Here is a 23423-nt window from a genome sequence, read left to right as displayed (position 1 = left end):
AATATGGGAGGGAGAGAAAGAACGAACAAGAGAAAGAAAAAGAATGAAAAAAAAGAAAGAGAGAGAGAGAGAGAGAGAGAGAGAGAGAGAGAGAGAGAGAGAGAGAGAGAGAGGAGGGAGATAGAAAGAATAAGAGAAAGTGAAAGAACAAGAGAAAGAAAGGGAAAATGAAAAAAAGAAAGAAAGAAAAAGAAAAGAGAGAGAGAGAAAGGGAAGGGAGAGAAAAGGAAAGAATAAGAGAAAGAAAGGGTAAATGAAAAAAAAAAAGAAGAAAAAGAAAAAGAAAAAAAAAGAGAGAGAGAGGAAGGGAAAGAGAAAGAAGGAGAAAGGGGAGGCAGATAGAAAGAATAAGAGAAAGAAAGGGAAAATGAAAAAAGAAAGAAAGCAAAAGAAAAAAGAGAGAAATGGAAAGAGAAAGGGAAGGGAGAGAAAAAGAAAGAGAAAGGGGAGGTAAACAGAAAGAATGAGAGAAAGTGAAAGAACAAGAGAAAGAAAGGGAAAATGAAAAAAGAAAAAGAAAAAAGAAAGAGAAAGAAAAGGAAGGGAAAGAAAAAAAGGGGAGGGAAACAGAAATAATGAGAAAATGAAACAGAAAGAGAAATAACGAGAGAAAGAAAGAAAGACAGGCAGACAGACAGAAATAGAGAAAGAAAAAGAAAAAAGAGAAAAAAAACTGGGAAAGAGGGAGATAGTATAACAATAATAACAAAATAAACGATAAGCTAAACAATAATAATGAGATTATCAGAGGGGCTTCCCGTGGGTGAAGGAAGATTTCGCGAAGACCCTCTGTGACCCCGCCGCCAGCTCAGACTGAGCTTCATATAGAACACAACAGTCTCAACGTCCCGCCCGACACTCCCGCTATTCAGTTATCGATTCTCCCGTAAGGTTATGGCGCATCCAGCGGCGGCGTAATAATACCGAGAAGGTGAAAATCTAAGACGAGACCGACTGATTACATCTTTACGGGCGGATTACCCGGGGGGGGGGCGGTTTTAGTGGAAATCTTCCCCAATCGACCCAAGGGATGTCAATCACCGGACAGGGCATTTAAAGTCCAGCCGAGCCCCCCCCGCTGACTTCGCTAGTCCGGGATTTGCCCCGGGGCACCGCTGGGTTAATATCCCTGCAAGAACAAGGAATTTACAACCCCCCCCCACCCCCGCTGAAGCTGGTTCTGTTATATAAATACCAATCATTTCAGCCCAAATCATTCATGTCATCAGATTACGGTAATCTGCTAGCGATTTAAACCCCGTGCCAGTAATTCTACTTTATACCCCGACCGCCTCACAGGACTCCCGGCAGCCACAGCCTGCGCTCTAACCAGGGGTATTAAACAGATCGGCGGAGACTGGGGGGGGGCAATGTGCCCGGCTTGGGGGGAGAGAAGACAGAGGGGGGTGGGAGAGACATTTTGATACATAATGGGGTTTCATAAAGTAGAGGAGGGACATTTATTTCAAAAGAGGAGAAAAGTTACAACAAGAGACCGGAATCTCACACTAGAGGATCAGAGACTGAGATGGAATGGAAGGAAGTTTTAATTTATTGAGTGGGTGGGAGATAAGTGGCACAGCCTCCCTGCAGAAGTGGTAGAGGGTAATATGCCTGTTTTCAGAGACAGGTGACTTCTTTTGCCCATTAAGCACGTCTCTAACCCGTCCGCACGTACCGGCTGAAAAGGCGTGGATATTAAGAGCCATGTCCTGTTCTTCAGTGTCTGCTACATCCAGTAAGTAGGCCCGGATCGGGCCCTCGGTCGCATCAGCACTAAAATCCAACACCACCACTCCCAGCACTGTCAGAACGATACCGATCGGCTGCCTGTCCGGAACATCCCCGATGGCGAGACCTGTGTGACGCAGCGACAGAGAGGGTTACAGGGAAGTAATATAACCCCAGCGCTGTATACAGTAATATAACCCCAGCGCTGTATACAGTAATATAACCCCCCAGCGGTGTATACAGTAATATAACCCCCCAGTGCTGTATACAGTAATATAACCCCCAGCGCTGTATACAGTAATATAACCCCCCATCGCTGTATACAGTAATATAACCCCCAGCGCTGTATACAGTAATATAACCCCCCAGCGCTGTATACAGTAATATAACCCCCCAGCGGTGTATACAGTAATATAACCCCCCAGCGCTGTATACAGTAATATAACCCCCAGTGCTGTATACAGTAATAACCCCCAGCGCTGTATACAGTAATATAACCCCCCAGTGCTGTATACAGTAATATAACCCCCAGCGCTGTATACAGTAATATAACCCCCCATCGCTGTATACAGTAATATAACCCCCAGCGCTGTATACAGTAATATAACCCCCAGCACTGTATACAGTAATATAACCCCCCAGCGCTGTATACAGTAATATAACCCCCAGCGCTGTATACAGTAATAACCCCCAGCACTGTGTACAGTAATATAACCCCCCAGCGCTGTATACAGTAATATAACCCCCAGCGCTGTATACAGTAATATAACCCCCAGCGCTGTATACAGTAATATAACCCCCAGCACTGTATACAGTAATATAACCCCCCAACGCTGTATACAGTAATATAACCCCCCCCAGCGCTTTATACAGTAATATAACCCCCCCAGCGCTGTATACAGTAATATAACCCCCAGCACTGTATACAGTAATATAACCCCCAGCGCTGTATACAGTAATATAACCCCCCCCAGCGCTGTATACAGTTGCCCCATAGACTTTCATTAGTCAGAGTGTCCGACTGGGTGATTAAGACTGAGCCATTCTATTGTTTGCCCCAGGCAGTATGATAAGGAGTCGGGGGGGGGGGGTCAGATAACAGAGCGAGAACGGCTGATATGCAGCTGCCTGAACACAATATATTATGGGGCAAAAAATACAACTGGTTTAAAAGAGATAAGAGAGCGATACTTTTAGAAAACATATTTTTAAGCGGATATTATGATTAAGCAGTATTAAAAAACAAAATTTGATAAATGAACATCCCAACCGGCTCTGCGTTCTACGGATAATGTGAGACGGGACAGAAAACACACGATTCTAACATTCAAACGGGGTTAATGTACTAAAGTAGTGAGAGCTGGCAGGAGAGCTGCAGTTTCACTGACTGTTCAGCTGCTTTTGCATAGATCTGGGTGGCAAATATCCTGAAACTTAAAAATAAACAAAATAATGACATTTTAAGCTGATTTTTGGCATTGTTGTCCCTTTGTTTCGCTACATTTTATATAAAAGCGGCGCTATCAGCAAAAAAAAGGTGGGAAAATAATTATTCCCACACAGACCAGAGATCTTCCACCGGCAAGTCTTGGTGAAGGGGGGGGGGGGACCTTCAGAAAAATAAATGTCAAAAAAGGAGATAAATTTTGGGAATAATAGTGGAAACAGGATGCGCTGCTAGATAGGCATTAAAAGAAAAATGGTTCACAACAGGAAACGTTTCTCTGTGAACAGGTTCCTTCAGTCTTCCCATGCCAGGGAGGAGAGCGGGCACCCTCCACCGCCCCACTCCCCACTATCTATGCGTGGAACGGAGAAATTCTTCTTCCGCAAGAAAAAAAAAATTACAAAAAAAAAAAAAACATCCGAGTGCCAATGAGTTACTTGCACTCCTGCAACGCGAAGGGTTAATGCACGAGATGCACGCTTTGGGGTTTATTCGACCATGAAGACCTTCAAGTGGGCGCAGGAGAGTTGCAGTTTCATAGCTTGCATAACCCTGTACAATCTATAGCACAAGCACAGAAATTTCACATCGCTGATCGATCTGTACATTATGCAGACATTTAACAGACGCACTTCACCAAGTGTCCAGCGGGCGGCGCTGTGAGGGTAATGCCATCGGTCATGTGTAACATGCGCACGCGTTTAAACTACCCACCTCTCTACGGGGTTATTTTTTCATATCCGCTGATTATTTAGAGAACTACCGTATTTGCTCGATTATAAGACGACCCTGATTATAAGACGACCCCCCAAAATCTGAATATTAACTTAGGAAAAAAAGAAAAAGCCTGAATATAAGACGACCCCAAAGGAAAAAAGTTTTACCAGTAAATGTTAATTCATGTAAACTATTTTTTTAAATAAAAGCTATGATTGAGAAAAATATTTTTTTGTTTTTATTTCTTGTATTTTCCAACCTGCCCCCCAGTTACGCACATCTGCCCCCAGGCTTGCCACTCCAATATGGCACTGTGGCCCATGATATGCCTTTTAACCCTCTATATGCCACTGTGCCCCATGGTATGCCTTTTGACCCCCTATGTGCCACTCTGCCTCCAGAAATGCCTTATACCCTATATCCCATTCTGGCATTTAGGGGGTTAAAATGCATATTATGGGGCACAGTGGCATATAGGGAGGTATAAGGCAATTCAGGAGGCAGAGTGGCATTAAGGGAGTTAAAAGGCATTGTATAGAGCACTCTGCCTCCAGAAATGCCTTATACCCCTATATGCCACTCTGCCATTTAGGGGGTTAAAAGGCATATTATGGGGCAGAGTGCCATATAGGGAGGTATAAGGCAATTCAGGAGGCAGAGTGCTCTATTAAATGCCCCCTTAACGCCACTCCAGAAATGCCCTATGCCCCCATTTAACACACACCCTATACCCCCATTTAACTAACACACACACACTCTCTCTCCCCTCTCAGCCCTCTCTTACCGGTGCTTCCAGCCGGGGCAGCGGGTTGACGTCGCCTTCCGCGGCAGCCGGAAGGAGGTGGAGTTGGCAGCGGGGGTTGTCTGTGTCCGTTGCGTATACTTTCCCCGACTGTCAGAGATCAGAGTTCCCCACACCGGTGCGGGGAACTCTGATCTCTGACAGTCGGGGAAGGTCTACGCGACGGACGCAGACAACCCCCGCTGCTAGCCACACCTCCTTCGGGCTGCAGCGGACGTTGTCTATGCGGATCGCGTAGACGTCAACCCGCTGCCCCGGCAATACAGCAGGAAGCACCGGTAAGTGTGTGTATGATGGGGGGGGGGGGGGTGAGACAGGAGGATCCAGGTCCCCTGCAGCGGTGCGGGGGATCTGGATCTTAGTCTCCTAATCAGACCTCTATTTGAGGTCTGATTAGAAGACGACCCCGATTAGAAGACGAGGGGTATTTTTCAGAGCATTTGCTCTGAAAAAAACCTCGTCTTATAATCGAGCAAATACGGTATATAAAAAAATTTAATTTACGGTAAAACCAAAAATAAATATTAAAATAAAATAATAATTCTTACTGAGTGGATTCCAGCCTAGCTACTGGCACAATGGGCACTTTGGGCAATCGTATTAAAAGGAAAAAGGAGGGTTTATTTTATTCTCACCGATAACTGAACCATTGAGGAAAAGTGCAACTCCCAGCAGAACGCCAACGCACAGGGCGAGGATAAAAGGCCGCCTGCGGCCCCATCGTAGCGTGCAGCGGTCACTGGCTGATCCTATGAGAGGAGTGAAGATCAGGCCAAGAATTGGACTCAGGAACCACGTCAGGCTGTAGTACTGTTCAGGAAGACCTGAAGGGCAAAAAAAAAAAATACAGAATCATGACTCCCCTTCCCTATTTAACATGAACAAAAAGGTATACTTTCAGCACAATTTGATGCTATGAACATTTAACAGCAATAAAAAGAAGTTCCTGCATTTGGCAAAACCCGGTCTGCACACTCTAATGTTCTTCAAGCCGGTCATGTGACATTATTTATAAAGGGACACTCCGACCATCATATCCCCTTTAATGCATTTCATAGCTAAGCGGTCCATTTAAATGTACGTGCCCCCCCCCAATAATGCATTTGCCCCACTTCCAGCCTCCAGTTATTTTCCATGCGGTAGATCTGTGAGCGTCGTGGCAGAAAGCACCCCATTGATTTCAATAGGAGCATTATTGGATCATGGATGAAGCGGTGCGCTTCTCCCTATGGGCTCTATTTTTATTAAATTTTTTTACTTTTTGAAGAAAACATGTTACAGTCCTCGGCCCCCAAAACCCACAGACTTGTTAAAACAGATTAACTGTTGGGTAAATAAATTGTTAGCATTGCGCGTTATCCCTTTGGGACATATAGAGAGCGGCCCCTAGGGCCAGCGTTTATAAAGAGCCAGGTAAAATTTGTTTTCGCGGATCTAGGCCAAGCGCACCGCTAAGCCGGCAATACACACGCAAGTACAATTCACTAAACCGGCTATGAATGAGCATTGTGCGAGGCCCAAAGCAGCGGAATTATCCCCCCCGTAAGCCGATCATTGTTCGGGGCTTCCAGGAATTTTCTAGATAAACACTCATTTAATTAAAGGCCTCTAAAAAAAAAAAGAAAAAAAGGGGGGGATGCAAATAAAACGGTAAATCCGCGTCCATGGAAATGTAACGTCCGATTGTCGGTGGATAAAAGAAACACAAGAGGCTGAAACAGATGAGGAATGCGAACAATGAGCCGCCGCGTTCCGCCTTTTATCCGCTACCTGCGGCCGTTTGTTTACGGGGATTGCCGGCGCTGGGGAGTCATCCCGTCGCAATTCACACCATCATCACATTGAGTAATTCCCTGTGATCTGTCCCCGGAGGTATTTCGAGGTAATGGGAGTTATGCGCTAAACAGCAAATACTTTACATTGTATTCAGTTAACCCTTTGGATTATGGGAGTCGGGACACTTTTTTTTTTTTGCATCACATGGTGGGAGGCTGGCAAATTTACACTAATTTTTATTTATATATATACACACACATACACACACACACACACACACACACACTATAGAGGGCGGTCCATCCGTGCCGTGCTTCTGTTAAAAGTGGAGCGCCACTATATGACATCACATCCTGACGCCCAATAGAAAGTATAGGGGCGCAAATGGGAGGGTGGGCGTCGCTGCTCTGCGTTAGGTCAAGGGCTGGGCTCCGCTGGGTGTGGCTATATTATTGAACCTTCCCCTTTAATGACAATGCCCCGCCCCCTTAGGTCGTAGAACCCGAATATCAGTGAAACTCCTTATCCGAAATTTTAATTTTAAAATAAAAATAAAAGCAAAGATCACGTCCGATTTAGTATACAAGTCCCTTTTCCTGAAATTCAAGTATTAAAGTGGCGACGTTTGTAGTTTAGAATTACGGCGGCCGCCAATTGGCAATGGAATCGATACCCTACGGGGGTAAAGCGGAGCACAGAACGGATCCAGTTCCCACATTAAACTAAGTAAAAATAAATTTTAAAAAATTATTTAAAACAAAATCCATTTAACCCCCAAAAGCTTCAAAGTTGCCCCTTGCCAGTCCTCTCCAAACGATCAAATTATCTTTATATATAGAGCTGATATAAACTACACCAAGGTAAATATTCTAAAACATATGCGTGATTGAATAGCGATATATATACCCCTCAACAATTCAGGTTCCTGAACTGGGGTAACGGTGCCGGTGGGCGTCATTAGAGACTCGGAGAGCTTCAGAGCGCCACGAGGCGACCCTGGAGGTTTCCCAGCTCCCTGAGCCGGTCAGGGGAGATCAGAGGACCCCCTAAACTGGCAGGCATCGGGACTGATCGGGAAAAACTGGGACACATGAGAGGTATAAGTAGAAGTATCTGTAAATCATATTCAATAACCGGTTAGCTATTTCCTAATATAAAAAATATAATGTCACTTCCAAGCACACAGCAGCCCTCTTCCCCCTCTGTACCGGTACGTCTCAATAAACGTCCCTCCCCTCTATCCTCTATTTAAATGTTATTGCTTCGCTTCCTATTTGTAACAGCGCTACGGAATCTGTTGGCGCCGCATAAATATAATAACTGCATTGTTACCGTGTTGGGGGTGCCCATTCACGGCTTTATAAACCAACCCCGCTGTGTTTGTGCTCTACAGGCTTGATCCGCAAAAAAAAATAAATAAATAAAAAAAATAAATTAAACACCAAAAACAAAAATGTTTTTGTTTATTTCGCAAAGAATTGAAATCCTGTTTTTATCGTAGGAGATTTTCACCTTTCGGTGGGAAACAGGAACAGAGGCAATAAAAACAGGAACACACAAACAAAAAAAGCTTTATTTTAAAATTCTGTTGACAACATTCCATAGGAAGCTCTTTTTTTTAAAGACTTATCACACAAACCATTAAAAATAAAAATGGGAAACAAAAAAAAAATAAAAATACAAAATAAAATAAAAAACAAGGGGGCTCGGTGGCTCCGGCGATCCGGTTTACCTGCTCTGCCAGATAGTATATTATTGGGTGAAAGAAGCCGTGGGCTTCCACTGAGATTCACGGAACCTCGGATTTCCCAGAGACTTCCAAACAAACAGGACACGCGACTTATAGTAAATAATTCCTTTTTGAATTTTTTTTCCCTTCGGCGAAAAGTCGGCTAACAATAGTGAGAGCAACGCGAGTGGCGGTTCACAGGAAACGCTGACTGTGTCGGCGCGGAGTGCGAGGGCTCTGTGAGGTCACAAGTTACCACGGAAAGGAAAATAATAACAATTCTCCTCTTAAAGATTCTATCGCGTCTTTCGCAACAAATAAAAATAACCGTAACCGCCGACTCTGGGGGGGGTGGGGGGGGCAAAGGTTTATTTTGATCTTGAAACAAAAAATAAGATTTTTTATTATAATTTTTATTATTATTTTTTTTATTTAAACTATGTATGCTGGGAATGGAATATATATATAATTTTATTTATTTTTATATTAATATTTTTTAATTATTTACCTTAAAAAAAATAAAATATATATAATTTTTTTTTCTTTTTTAAATAAACATTAATTAATTTACTTTATTTAATTACTCATACAAGCAGGACCGGGTGCAGCGTACACGGAAAAGCACATGAAAGTCATTTGATACCCCCCAGAAACATTCTATCCATTACATCGGAGGGCCGGAGGAGGAGGAGGGGGGGATTCAGGTGGCTATGTTAGAGGAATCTAAATGACTTCGCTGGGATCGAGATGCGTCCTTGAAGGAAAGACATCTTTATTTACCGCCGTAAAATAACAGAACAGGTGAAGTGGAAGGTTGTTCAATACAGAGGTGCATTCAGGCAACGGGGTGGAGGTTGCGGGGGGGCTATTTTGAAACAATGGAAACTTTAAAAAAAATAAAAAAAAATAAAAACAAAATACCGGTAAAACTTTGCCCTCCAAACCAGAGGAGGCTTGCAACCTCAGCGAGGGTAGAAACAGGGCTTACGATTTAACTGTCATTTAAAGGGACAGTTCAACCAAAAAGCATGCATTTTAATAAGTTGTTGAAAAGGGAAAATAAAGCGCTTTTCTTCGGGAGAAGCTGCAGCTCCCAGTCTCCTACACGGTCTGAAGATCACTGCTGCCGATTGGCTGCTTGATGCAGGCAAATACATTTGGGGAGGGTGATGCTGAATGCCCCCACCAGGCATTTGCAAAAGAGACGCTACAAATATTTAAAGGGACCCCACAGCCAAAGCCTGCATTACAGTGTATATGATGGCTGGAGGGTCCCTATACTCCGGGACCAGCATCTACTTCCACGTCTTTCCTAAGACTCGTTAGATCATTTTAACCATTTCTGCCAAGGAACGGGCTCTGAAAGGCTAATCCTTTGAAGACAGAGCGTCATTCAGCGACCCGGTGTCCGGTTGAGGCACTGGGGAAGAATAAGGTTAATTTGTCTCGCTCCACATCTACACGGTCACTTAACGCCACGTTGATACCCACTCTAAGAAATGTTTGTGCAAGGAACATTTTTGGGAAGAATGCAGGGCTGTATATTGTTCAGAAGCTACAAAGCTCTAATCGCAGCGCTACGGAATATGATGGCGCTATATAAAACATTAAAGAATAATAATAGCTGTTGCCTCTGACATTTAAAAGGTAAATCCAGCAAGATTAGGAAGCGAGCGATCAAACATGGACAATTAAGTGGTGATGGCCCCTGTCCACCTCCCCTCTTGTGTCTTCAACATTCCATTAGAAGGAATATACAAAAAAAATAAAAATAATATCCAAAAAGGGGAGCGCGCAACGTTAAAAGCATAAAAAGGCACACAGATTCCTGGGATGCTGTTAGAATAATAATGACTTTGTTTTGTGTATTTATGGGTCATTATTATTCTAGCAGCGACCCGGGAATCGGAATGCCTTTTAGGCTTTTTAACGTTGTGCGCTCCCCTTTTTGGATACTATTTTTATTTCTTTTTTTTTTTTTGCTGTGCTCCAGAGCTCTCAAACAGTTAAAGCGTCTGATTAGATATCGCTAAAGATTCGCATACATTCTGTGGGGGAAAAAAGGCGACCGCGGTAAGATTTTTTTCCTGCAAATTCTCTCTAAAGAGAGCGCCCGAGCCCCATGAAACGCTCGTCTCGCTATAAACCTGCTGCAGATATTTGGCGCGGCGTCCGAGCTGCTTGTCCGCGGCCTCTGTTTGGAGATCTGATATCCATGTTGTGCGCGCTCGTCGCTGAAACCCAACACCTGTTTTGCACATTTAGATCTGATGCCACGAGACGGTGATCGCCTTCCACGCCAGCAGCTACCGGGGCGGCCTACGGGACGTGAATTTATCATCATAACGAACGCTGACACACCGGGCAATCACGCAGACAGCGGGAGCAGCCGAGGTTAATGATAAATGTTGTTGTGTTCTATGTTAAAGGGACACCACAGAGCCCGTACCTGTTAAAATAAAGGCTACTTTTTAAGAAGAAGCTGCAGCTCCAGAGCTAAGGAATACCATTCCTTCCATAGTCTCGTTTTCACGACACCGTTTGCCCATTTGAAGCAGCCGATCCGTGTCGGGAAAGAGCTCAATGGGAGGCTGGAGCGTCCCTTTAAGACTGATAGAGGTCCTGTTATAAATACACCATCAGAAAATACATTTTTCCTGATTTTTTTTTTAAAAAAAGGTTTTTTTTGTCCTTTTTCTTTTGGTACAAGAGCTCTGCGTGGGGCGTAAATACAAAGAAAGCGACGAATAAACTATAAGGCATACTTATTATGCCTCTTCGATGAATCGCAGTGAATAAAGCAAGCGTAGCAGGATGGCTGCAGCTTCTTTGTTTTCTTACTACTAATACGTTTTCGTTAAAGTTGCTTAAATCAGATCATAAAATATAATTTAAGCTTTTAAGACCTAATTACCCGAGGATTCTTTCTAAAGACACCGAACACCTGCTAATTATCTACCAACCCCCTGGAAAGGATGTTTATTGTCAGAGTCCTGCACCGGTTCTAGAAAGGAATACACATCCTTCAGCCCTTTAATGCATATCATAGCTGCACGGTCCCTTTAAATTTTCCTGGTGTCCCTTTAACAAATCCTTGGGGGGGGCTTCTGCGGTATTTGCCCCCTTGGCTGCCTCTAGAATGTCCGAGCTGTAAAAGCAAATAAACCCTCAAAAAATAAAATTTTCCATTTTAGAAAACATAGGATTTTAACTTTATAGTATTAATTCATCTTGGAAATACGACGAGGCAATAACTAAGCCGCGTTATTACATATATATACAAACCGGCAGCGTAAACAAATATCGCTTGCCAAATTTAGCCCCCCCCAGGGGCCGTGATGAGGGTTAGAAGTGTAGATTACCCTGCGCATGTTTGGAGGTTTCTGTGAGGACTTTGTTAAAGCGACAGAGCCGGCAGTAATGACTCACACGGCTAACGCGGCCGGCTACATAAACAGCCATAAAAGGAGAAAAACATACCGAAAACTCACAATACGCAGAAAAAGTCAGAAGCAAACCTACATTAAAAAAAAAAACAAAAAAAACAATCTAACTTCCCCAAATCCTCCATCTGACGGCCTCTAAACAAAAACGTAATTTTTTATTTATATAGCGCCATCATATTCCACAGCGCTGTAAATAATATATACCATGAATTGGAAACCCCCCCCCCGTATATATAGAAAATGGGAGCGGCCAGCGGAACTTCCTGTTTTCAGAATCATCTCGATCCCCTCCCCCAATAACATTTCTGTCCCCTGCAGAATCTCCCCCATACATTTGCCCCTCGATCCCCAAGCTCTTTACCCCCAAATTGTTCGGCCAAAAGATTTAAAGGGACCTCGGCTATCATATGACGGCTGGAGGGTCCCTTTAACGAGGCGTGACATTTCCGCCTAAAGACACACACCCAGGCGGAAGACCCCCTTTAGGAGAGTACAATTGTTTGTAACCAGACGATGTCAAATGCGGACACCAAGAGGACTACAAGTCCCATAAGCCGTACTCGGGATTGCGGTCCCTTTAAGATAAAGAAAGCCGCGCACGGGATTAGCGTGTAAAGCTATATCCTAACATGGCGCGGATTGCACACCAGCTATGAGCAGCTCCTGCCAAAACATGTCCCAGATTAGGTTACCGGCTTTATCCACAAAAAAGGAAGAAAAAGGAGAGAAAACAATCATTTAAAGTTGCAGCCCGCCGATTCTGCTGAATGTAACACTTTTGCAACCAATCGCGGCATTTAAACTGAAACTGCCAGCATATCAGCCCCATTCGGCCCATATAGTCTACTTTAATCAGTCGTTGGTCTCGTCTTATATTCAGGAGCCGTATGTCTATCCCATGCATGTTTAATACCCTCACTGTATTACCCTCTTCCACTTCTGCTGGGAGGCTGTTCCACTTATCCACCACCATCTCAGTAAAGTAAAACTTCCTTACATATAAGTCTCTAGCCCTCTTGTTATTAACATTATGCCTTGAGCTGCTGAACGCCCAAACCCTTCCTATGACTTATTCTTTACATCATGTAAAATTTTCTCTCATTCATATTATTTCGAAGGGAACACTTAATTATCATGTGACACAAAGGCAGACGCTGATAGGTTGTCGTGCAGTTAATGCCCCATACAGATGGGTCGTCCCATAACCGAACCCAGCAATGACAACCAATCACTGGTGTTATAATTCAATGCTTAATGAATTTCCCTTTACTTCCCGTGAACACCCTGACCCCCCCACCCCCCGTTCGCTTTGGAATCTTCCTTACAGCTCAAGCAGGAAGTTGTGAGCAACAGGTCCCTCCGTAACGCTATTATCACAGATATCTCAGGGCGACGGGGAGATTTATACCCTGTGACGGGGCAGAAAGATGGCGGCTCCCGCGTACGGCGCAGCATTCAGAATAAACCGGATTAACGTTCTGTATAAGGCTTGGGATGGAGTTCAGATTCTGAATTCCCTTTAAATACACGGCAGGGCAGCGGATCGAGACGGCATCCTGAGCCGAGAATCTGCCACGTGGGGAGCGAAGCAACTTAATAGCTCAGGGTCTTCTCTCCTTACTCCGACACGAATATCTCGGCTCGTCCTGCTGCCCCTATATAACCTGCGCTTTAATCAGTCGGTCTCGTCAGACTCAGGAGCCCTATGCCTATCCCATGCATGTTTAAATACTGTATTAACCTCCACCACTTCTGCTGGGAGGCTGCTCCACATATCTACTACTAAACTGACTTTGCTGATTGACAATTTTAGCATTAGCGGTATATACCGCCCCGCACCGACGGCTGAAAGAGTTAAAACAGATTCCAGCCGCCTTGGCTGTTATCATTAAAAGGGGAGGGGTGTAACTAAAAATGTTATCCAATACAAACACACAGGGCGCACTCCGTGTTTGTTCATACGCTCGAAAAACCTTAAACGAAAACAAAAGGCCGATAAGAACGACAAACACCGAAAAAATAATACTAAAAATAAATAAAAATACCAAATAAGCTTAAAATACTAATAATAAAAATACTAAATAAAATAATAAAAAAAATACAGAACACCAAATTTCTGAAATTCTCCCCAGAGGCCTCCTGAGTTCCCGGTCATCACTCGCCCTGAAGACATTCACTCACTGGAGGGTTGGGAGGCTCTGAGTTGAAGTTCACAGTTGGTGTTGAGTTGGTCTTCGGCCCAAAGAGACTCATTGAGTCCATACAGGTCCAGGTGTTCTCAACAGGTGAGACCCCTCCCCCTTTCCCCAATACTTTATTGGGTTAAATGCAGAATAATGAAATATTCACAACTTTTTAGAAGAAAAAAAATATATAATCCTACAAGGGAGGTCACCTCGGGGGCCAGAGTCACCGGAAGACTCCTTCACTCAGTCTTTGGACAAGGAGGAGAAGGGCATCTGCGTATTAAAGTACTCGCGGAGGGGTTAGGGTTACTCACTCTTCTACAGTGGGGGTGTCCGTGACATTAAACTGTCTCTTTAGGTTAAGTTACTTCATACAGGGGCTTACATTTTAATATACATTTTGTTTTATCGATAGGGTGGTAGATAAGTAGAACAGCCTCCCAGCAGAAGTGGTAGAGGATTATACAGTGAGGGAATTTAAACATGCATGGGATAGACGAGACCCACTAATGATTAAGGATTAAGTCTTAAACCGGACAGACTAGACGGGCCGCATGGGGCCGGTTTGCCGTCGGGGTCTATGTTTCTGTGCCCTGTTCCGGGTAGCAGTGCCCCGTCTGGACTTCCTGAATTGTTTTGTCTGCCGGAGGAGGAGAGCAGCAATCCGCCGGCTTATTATTGTGTTTCTCATTGTTTATGCACTCCCAGGGTTTTTTCTCCCCAATGGAAATCTTATCGCCGTGAAGTGAATGGAGAGAAGTAGCTGGGGTGGAAATTTCCACGGACGCGCGGCACTCGATGAAGGGACCGATGAGTCACTGGGGTTTTTATATTACAAATATCTGCCGTTGCGCAAGCTGAACGTGCAGAAGGTGGGTCCTTTCAGCAACACCTACTAAATAATAACGACGATAAATGAAAGTTTATGAATCATTTATTAGGACTGCCCAAGGCTGCTGCCGCTTCTTCAATCTACAATTATTTCGGGTGAAAATAAAAACAGTAACTTAACAGCGGGGAGAAATAACTTACTGGGGAGGAATAACAATGTTGACACATAGAACAGGAAGGTGTGACAGCTGGGTGGAATATATTTCAAAGGGGCACTCCGGCCCTCCTTTGCACATCGCCGCATATGATGATTTCAAAGTGTCGTTATATACATATAGAGAATACACAGGCACTTAAAGGGTTAAAGCCCCCCTATTTTCACACCCCCACCCCTGTATACACGTTTGGAAGATGTCCAGAGATATATATATATTAATTAAGAAAAAAAGAAAAAGTCAAATGTGTTAATTTTAACACAATAAATAGCTAAATAATGATCCCAACTGCATAACATTACATTTTTCCAGGTTAATTTTTTTTTTTTTTTTTTTTTTTTTTTTTTTTTACATGTTACACTTAAAAAAACACTTAACACTTAAAAAAAAAGGATATTATATTATATATATATATATATATATATATATATATATATATAAAAACTGCATTACCACGTGACAGAAGGAGCCGGCACTGTGCAGACGTCGTAACGAGGAAGTGATTCCTATAAACCACGATCCGCCTGCCAGCAGTGAACGTTTTGTAATAATTTATTACCTATTACAATATCTGAATGCGCTTTCCTGGCAGACGGTGGCATCCAGGACCTTGAAAAGCCGGATAAACCTTCCCCGTCCATCGAGATAAAACCAATATTTCTGAAAGCATTCGGTTGGCCGAGGGCCGGAGGGCACAGTCACGGCACCTGGGCGATTGGGAAATCGCATCATCCAGATGTACCATATTTATGGCTGCGGTTTTTAACCCTTTAACGCTTCACTGAAGGAGTGGTGGATAAGTGGAACAGCCTTTCAGCAAGTGTTAGAGGGCTAGGACGGTTTGGCAGCTGGCAAAATAGACGGGCCAAAACGTTCTTATGCGCCAATGAAATCTTTACAAACAAATATCCCGATGGCCAGATATACATAGAATTCTACGATGGGCACGGCCCATAGTCTCACTTTCATAAATTCTGTTCCTATAGTAACAAGCTTTCTGCATCACATGACAATTAAGCATTCCCTGAAAAATAATGAACGGGGCAACATTTTACAAGAATAAAAGCGGTTACGTATGCGAAAAGGTTTGGTCATATACTAGGAATTAGTGATGCTGCATTTGGTATGAGAGGGTGGTAGATAAGCGGAACAGCCTCCCAGTAGAAGTGGTAGAGGGTAATACAGTGAGGGTATTAAACATGCATGGGATAGACATATAGCTCCTGAATCCAACGAGACCAACGACTGATTAAGGCAGACTAGGTGGGGCCGAATGGGGCCGATCTGCCCGTGGGTTCTATGCTACAAAAGTTACAACACGAGAGGGCAGTTACTGGCATGTGGCGTGTTGTTGTGCCGGTAACACGCTGCGCTCCGGGGCTCTGCTGGGAATCGGAGGATACCCCTCCATCCAAACATTTATTCCCCCTCAGGAAGTCATAACACCCGCTCGTCATGGCCGCACTTCCAGCTTCCCAGAGCGGCAGCCTCCAGAAAGAGGTGTCGGACTGGTTTCGGGGGCCGCTGGAACGTTACACGCCGGCGGGGTTAATGTTAAAGGGATGCCGCGGCCGTCACGTGCTCAACATTAAACTCTGCCTGTTATCATCGCGCTTACAGAATACAATGTAACCAAATCACGAGAACCAAAAAGGGCCAATTAACTCCCAGCCATCCTCTGCCCACCATCTTTATCAGCGCCACGCATTCCACGGGCGGGTACCAACGTTCTAAAGAGAATGTGATGTCACGCGTGTCCCGGCCCACGCCTGCTCCCTCCAACATGAAACCTCCAATTAATAACACGCGGCAAGGAGGGGGCGCTTAGAAGCTCGTTTTATATCATTAATAATCTTTAAGTTAAGAGGGGGGGCTTAACAAACACGGCCGCAGGGGTTGCAATCGTAAACGGACGACCCCCACAACCGCCCCTTTAAAAGCATATTGCTTGGTAAAGTGGAGGGTGTCGGAATTTTGGCACCCGAGGTTTCTAGTTGATGGTAAGAAACAGGCATATCTAACAAAACGGGGAAGAAAACCCCTTTTTCTCCTCATTTTTATGTTCTGGGGAGTTTAAAAAAAAAAAAAAAAAAAAAAAAAAAAATAGTACACAACTGTAAATACGCCATGTTCTATATACCTCACGGAGTACTTCAGCAAAAGGGCGGAGCCACAGTGTGCACCATGTGAACAACCTCTCCCCCTCTCCTCCAATCGGAGGGGAGGAGGTGCGTGGAGGCTCCGCCTCTTGAGGAAGCTCTCTCTGTGAGGCCCGGTCAGCGGAGCAGATACCAGGAAGAAGCGGTCAAAGAGAGAAGACGGGAGAAGAGGCAAGCGAAGAAGCGGAGCTGCGGGAGAGAAGAGGATTGAGGGAGCTTGCACGCGGGCTCCACGTTTGATGTTTTGACCCACAAAGGCCTTCTTCAAGGCCTAAAAGAAATCATATACAGACCTATAGTTATAACTATGTAACTATGTAACATATATTTATATATAGGGTATTTTATAGGTGGGGGCGGACAACAACGCTGCCAAATTTCCCTTAACCCCAGTGTCTCCTGGGACCGGGTAGGGGGTATGTAACGGGTACACACGCACAGTTGCCCTCGTCCATAGGCACTTACCAATTTGCAGCAAAACCGGCGTCACCAGCGCGGTCTCCATGGCGTAGCAGAACTCTCTGCCGAACATAACGGCGCCGTTCATCACCCAAAGGCGGACGGGGATCTTATCGATGGAGCCCTCGCTGATCGTCTCGTCTCTGCTTTCGCTCTCCCGCGCCTCGTCCTTCTTCAGCCGGGCCAAAGGGACCTCCTGTACTTGCATAGATTCCGGGTCGGCATTCTGAGGCGCCATCTTCATCACCGCACACAAAAAATATATATATATTCTTAAAGATTCTATATAAATATTAATACTATATTTCTCCAAAGATAAATAAGGTTTTCTTTTCTTTTTTTCTCCGCTCTGTCTCGTTCCTCATGCAACTAATACTTGTATTCCTTGGTTCTCGCGCGGAGTTTTCTGCCGGGCTCCGGATACGCGCTGTACAACAGAACGTTTTTTGGTGCTAATTCAATCATATGGCTTAGTGGTTTACTGTGAATTAGAGTTAAAAATCCATAATCGCCATTCAGTTAATACCAGTTTCATACTTTCTATAGAGGAGGTGGTAAAATTAATGGTCTTGGTATTGCAGTTTGTAAAGGCGTCGCAAAAAGGAGATCCGCTGTTAATCCCCATCGAGCGGCTGATTAATCTGCAAAAAAAAATAAAAAAATAATAAAAAAAGTTACAGTACGAAAGGGAAACAATTAAGCGTGTTATGGGTGTGCGGGGGTGCGCTGAAAAGTCAAATGAATGGCTAGAATTTATCCGATTTAAAACACATCTTACTTAGAATTTAAAAAAAAAAAAAAAAAATTTAAAAAAAGGAAATAAAAATTTTATATATTTTAATTGGATAATTAAAATTAAATTAAAAAAAAATACAAAAAAAATTGAAATAATTCTTAAAAAATAAATGTACAGAAAATAATCCATAATAATAATTTTCTATGTGCTAATAATCAACTACTGACATTTCCTGCTGTTTCTATACACATTATCGGGGCTTTTAGGGCAGTAGAACCCTGTAATACCCCCAGCAAGCATTCTGTGCTCCTAAAATTAAAGGGGCATCAAGGGAGGAAAGATAGGGGTATCAGGGAGAGGAAAGAGGGGCACGAGGAGGGCCTGGCTAAGATGAACAGGGACACTTTGGAGGTGTGACCCCGAGGCAGATTTTGAAGCAGGCTCCTGGCTTGGTTAGAGTTAAAACCCGCACGGTGGGAATAGCGACTGCCCCCGGCTCACAGGCGTTTAGCGATAGCACCTTAAATAGAAAGCGATAAGACGTTCCCACCGGGAGGACGCGGCGGGGCGGCCGCTCCTTACCTCTCTCCTTTGAAACGTACGTGATTTCTCAAAAAGCGTTTTGAATCACAGATGAGATGTTCTACGAGCCCCCCCCCCATTCACAGCGTTCAGGAAGCACGGAATTGTTAAAAGGATTATTAGAGGAAGGGTGGTAATTCGGGCCGTATTTAAGAGAACATAATGCTCGCAGCCCGATTCATCCAGAGCTAAAAATGGAAGTATATGACGGCGGGTTCTCTTTCCCATGTACCGGAATCCAAAAAACAAAACAAAACAAAATAAAAAATTATCTTCATGGCGAAACAGGAGGCCTTGGAAGTTTATGGTTCTCTCTTTTTTTTTTTTTTAAGTTAACCAATTATTTCTCCGGCAGAGAGTTCCGGATGCTACACACCATTTATACAATAAGCTACTCATTTTAAATTTTTTATTATTATTTTCTTTCTTTATTTTTTTTTAATAGAGGACAACAGCTCTAAAAAACATCTTACAGTCCCGATGCGACTGCTGACAATATTGCACATGCAGATTGGGACATTCCATGATATCATGATGCCGTTCACGTGACATCACAACCCACCAGTGATTTAGGCCGGCCCATGCTTAACATTACTCTCCCTCTGGGTGCAATAACCGCGTATTACGGTTTTATCTGCAGAACAGAGCCAATCAGGGTAATCGTTACATGCCGATGTCCATCCCTACGGTCTAGTCCTTTCATGGTAAGCCTTCACACGTAATTCTGTATAAAGTTTATATAGCACCATCATACGCCATAGCGCTGGACCGAACATGCAGTACCTCAGATCATTTGGACCTATAGAAACAGAAGGTTGTGAGGATTCTAGAACAGGGAACATTAGCAGCTGACAGAGGGGAGGCCTTGGCTGCACAGCGGTTACTGCCCCCTATAGATGTGCAGCACCCCCTACTGGATGAGGTCATGCATAATACTGCAGGCCAAACCTCAAATTCCCACCATAACCCCCCAAAAAGTAGTAAAGTATGTCAAAGTGTATAAAATGTCATTAAACACCATATTCCTTCCAATAACCAAGTCCAGAACACACAACAGAGGACTATGACCTAAATAACAAAAAAAATGTTTTGATTATAATATTATTATAAATTTTTATTATTATTTTTTTTACATGATTGTTTTTTGTTCTATTTCCTACCTTCCAAAGCCCCTCCTTGCTCGGCAGAGCATTTCCTTAATAGTGTCCGGGAAATACACCTTATACTAAATAATATATTTAAAAAAATGTAATGGAGTGGAAAAAAAAAATAGTAAAAAAAATAAAAAATGTAAAGAATGTAGTTTCCCTAAAACAATTAGAATGTTTACAATTTTCTTCCGTTTCACTAAATGACCTTGTAAACGCTCGGAAAGGTCTTCGAGAGATTAGGATGTCGGCCCCTGGACATGCAAACAGACGAACGGAGCAGCAATAGCCGAAATCAACAACTTCCTCTATTGTCCTGCTTGTAAGTTAACGGCTGCGGCTGCCAAATCACATGACTTCCCGGCCGAAGCGTACAATCTGCACGATACAACATAGAACCCGCAGGTGGATCGGCCCCATACGCCTATCCCATGCATGTTTAAATCCCCTCACTGTATTAGCCTCTACCACTTCTGCTGGGAGGCTGTTCCACTTATCTACCACCCTCTCAGTAAGGTAAAACTTCCTTCCATCCCATCTAAGCCTCTGATCCTCCAGTTTTAGATTACGGCCTCTTGTTCTCCTCTTGTTCTGGAGCTGGAACTCCAAACTGCATTGTTAAAGGTGCTGTTCCACTGATCGCGTTCTCTAGCACATCTAGCAAATAAACCGTAGAAGATCTGCCGCTTTAGTCTTGCTTTTGAATCTTTAATCGTGTATTAAAAACACAGAAGCATCTAAAACGTTACTTTAGTTTCTTTGACAACCTATCGGTGTCTGCTTATGCATCACATGACGATTAAGAGTCCCCGCAAAAATTGTAAATGATGCTAAATTGTAACTTGATTGAAGTATTATTATGGGAAGGGTTTGGGCATTCAGCAGTCCCGGGAATAATGGTTTTTAACGCTTCCAGCAGAGCAGCGACTTAAAGCCAATCAAGAGAACAGGTTACATCACGGATACCCGATAGCCAATGAAATTTGTAGGACTTCCTCGGAAAGGATCTGTTGCCGGGGGTAACCATTATGTTGTTAAACGTATCTTTCTGAAAGGTCTTGTGTCGTACAGAGTGTTCCTGTGTCGCTCGGATCTCTCCCACGTAATTGCAGGCTTCCTATTGTGCGCCAGAAAACAATGAAAACGTACGCTTTCCATAGAAAGAGCCATTCTTAAAGGGGCAGCCGAGTACCCCAGCCCGCCGCGCCAACTAGCCACGCATAATAAAGACATCGGCAAGTACTATAACGCACCTGCAGTAGAAGCTGCAGCGCTGAAGCACAACGCCACTCCAACTGCACAACGCCACTCCAACTGCACCAGTTATATAGACCAAGCAGTCAGCGGCAGGAAAGCGATGCCATCGACACCCACGGGAGCGCTTTCCTGCCCGGTGCGGATCTCGTTACACCTCCCAGGGAGCCGGTGCTGGAGCCGAGCGGAGGGGAGTTTAACGCACGCGGGGGGGTACGCTCAGCCCGAGTACCTCCTGCAGGGCATTTAGCAGGGAGGTGGGGAAGTTAAAGGGCCAACGCATTTATCTTACGCATTAAAGTGGAGGGGGGGTCAAACTATCCAATTTTTACTTATAGTAAAATATACTGATAGAGGAATATCAATCAGTGGACACCCCCCCCCAATGTGTGTGCAGGGGGTCTCATTAGAACCCCTGGAACTCTCATATGAGCCAGTGCTGAAGCTGGCTGGAGGTGGGTATAGCGCATGTACATGGGGCGGGGGGGGCATAGTTATCAAATACACTAAAAAGGGCATACAATGGCTGGAGTGTCCATTCAATTCTTTGGGGTAACTATTTGCACATCCCATGCTTTCAAACTTTTTTTTTTTTGCTTGTACTACCTCCACTGGACGTCTATTCTAAGTACCTACTACCCTTCATGTACCTTCTGATTCTTGCGCTTTGAACTCTGATCCATTTTGCCCCTCCCATGCACCGGACTACAGCGCTGCGTACATTAAACACGGGAGGCAGACTAGGATCGGACCCGACGCGGGCTTCCGCCGTCTCGCAGCAGCATGACCTCCCTGCCTGTGTCCTGCATCCATGTGTCTTGATTTCACGGCAAAGTCCCGTTATCTGCCCTTCACAAAGCAGCAGGAAAAAAATAAAGATAAGCGTCGGCCGATCCCTGGATATAAAAGTTCCCGAGATCAGATATTCCACGGCTTTCCCGCTATCCTTATAAACGCTCATTCTTTGGTGCTTTCTGCTAAAGTGTTGCTGTCCAAAAATAACGTGGCTGAACCCCTCCCAAATATACGGCGTTTGGACCCAAAATCCTCCTACGTCATGATTTGTATGATACCGAGACCCTTTCCCCTCCCCCGTCTAGTCGCCCGCATCTCCTGCTGTAAAGACTCAAACCTTAATCAGTCGTTGGTCTCGTCTTAGATTCAGGAGCCGTATGTCTATCCCATGCATGTTTAATCCCCTCACTGTATGAGCCTTTACCCCTTCTGCTGGGAGGCTGCTCCACTTACCTACCACTTCTGTACACAGGTTTTTATCCCATTTTGCCCCAATAAACTCCCTTTATCTGCAGACCTGGAGCCGCCGTTGCTGTCAGTCATGTGATATTTTGGGTGATTTTCCCGGCTCAAACACCACACTGAGCTGATGCTTTATGGCGATGCTAATGAAGTCCGTTCCTCCATAGACATTCATTAGTCAGAGGGTCCAGAGTGGGTGAATAACACAGAGCCATTCTATTGTTTCTCACAACTTAGTTAAAACATAGTTAAAAAATGTTGCATTTGGTTAAAACCTGTTGATGAATCAGAAATGACCGTTTAAGTTGCTTTATTTAATAAAAGCAGATATAGTATAGATAGTCAAATATATAATAACCGTATAATAATCGCTGTCCCAAATCGAGACAACGTCCACGGATTTTGAAACAGATCCCATTAAGGTGAGGAAGGAGTTAAAAGAATAACGTTGTAACTCATATTGGCTCTCAGGAACAAGGGCCCCGCTGTCCGCTTTCCTGGCGGGAATGGATCTGACCTTCTTCATTACTGCGCTTTGTTATCGTGACTTCCTTCATAGAGATAAATCCCACTGCTACTTCCCATTCATTGCCGTTGGATCCCGCGCATGGACAGGGGTTCAATTACTACACAGAGGCAGCTGCGGCCAAAGCGTGTAATCATTTTCTATCTGATGAATATTTAACCCTTTTCGTGCGACGTGGGCGAGCGAGCCCTCCATTTAATGGGGCCAGAAAAATGTAAGTAATTAACACAGAGAACAATTAAATTAGGGCAAAATAGCAGCTTCTGAGATACTTAATGCACGGTTCATACCCTACTGGGCACATAGGCCAGGACTGGCGCATGCAAAGGGGTGGTGGCAGCTTTTGGCACAAATTTCTATGGTTGTTCTCTAGCGCCGCCACATGGTACCTGGAAACATCGCACCCTGGAGCACTCCAGCTG

General features: G+C 44.2%; 1 protein-coding gene across 1 annotated transcript in view; it reads right to left on the bottom strand.

Moving 5' to 3' along the window:
* Positions 1-23423, bottom strand: part of SLC45A4 (solute carrier family 45 member 4) — a 41426-nt gene that overhangs the window by 3272 nt on the left and 14731 nt on the right. The window contains exons 2-4 of the mRNA XM_053466162.1: positions 17505-18139; positions 5333-5521; positions 1679-1858 (exon numbers count right to left, since the gene is read on the bottom strand). Of these exons, the coding sequence (XP_053322137.1) occupies positions 1679-1858; positions 5333-5521; positions 17505-17742 (607 nt within the window). The 5' untranslated portion in view covers positions 17743-18139. The remainder of the gene's footprint in view (positions 1-1678; positions 1859-5332; positions 5522-17504; positions 18140-23423) is intronic.

Source organism: Spea bombifrons, chromosome 5 (assembly GCF_027358695.1).
Source record: "Spea bombifrons isolate aSpeBom1 chromosome 5, aSpeBom1.2.pri, whole genome shotgun sequence".
Taxonomy (NCBI): domain Eukaryota; kingdom Metazoa; phylum Chordata; class Amphibia; order Anura; family Pelobatidae; genus Spea; species Spea bombifrons.
This window is presented reverse-complemented; position numbering and strand designations above follow the sequence as displayed.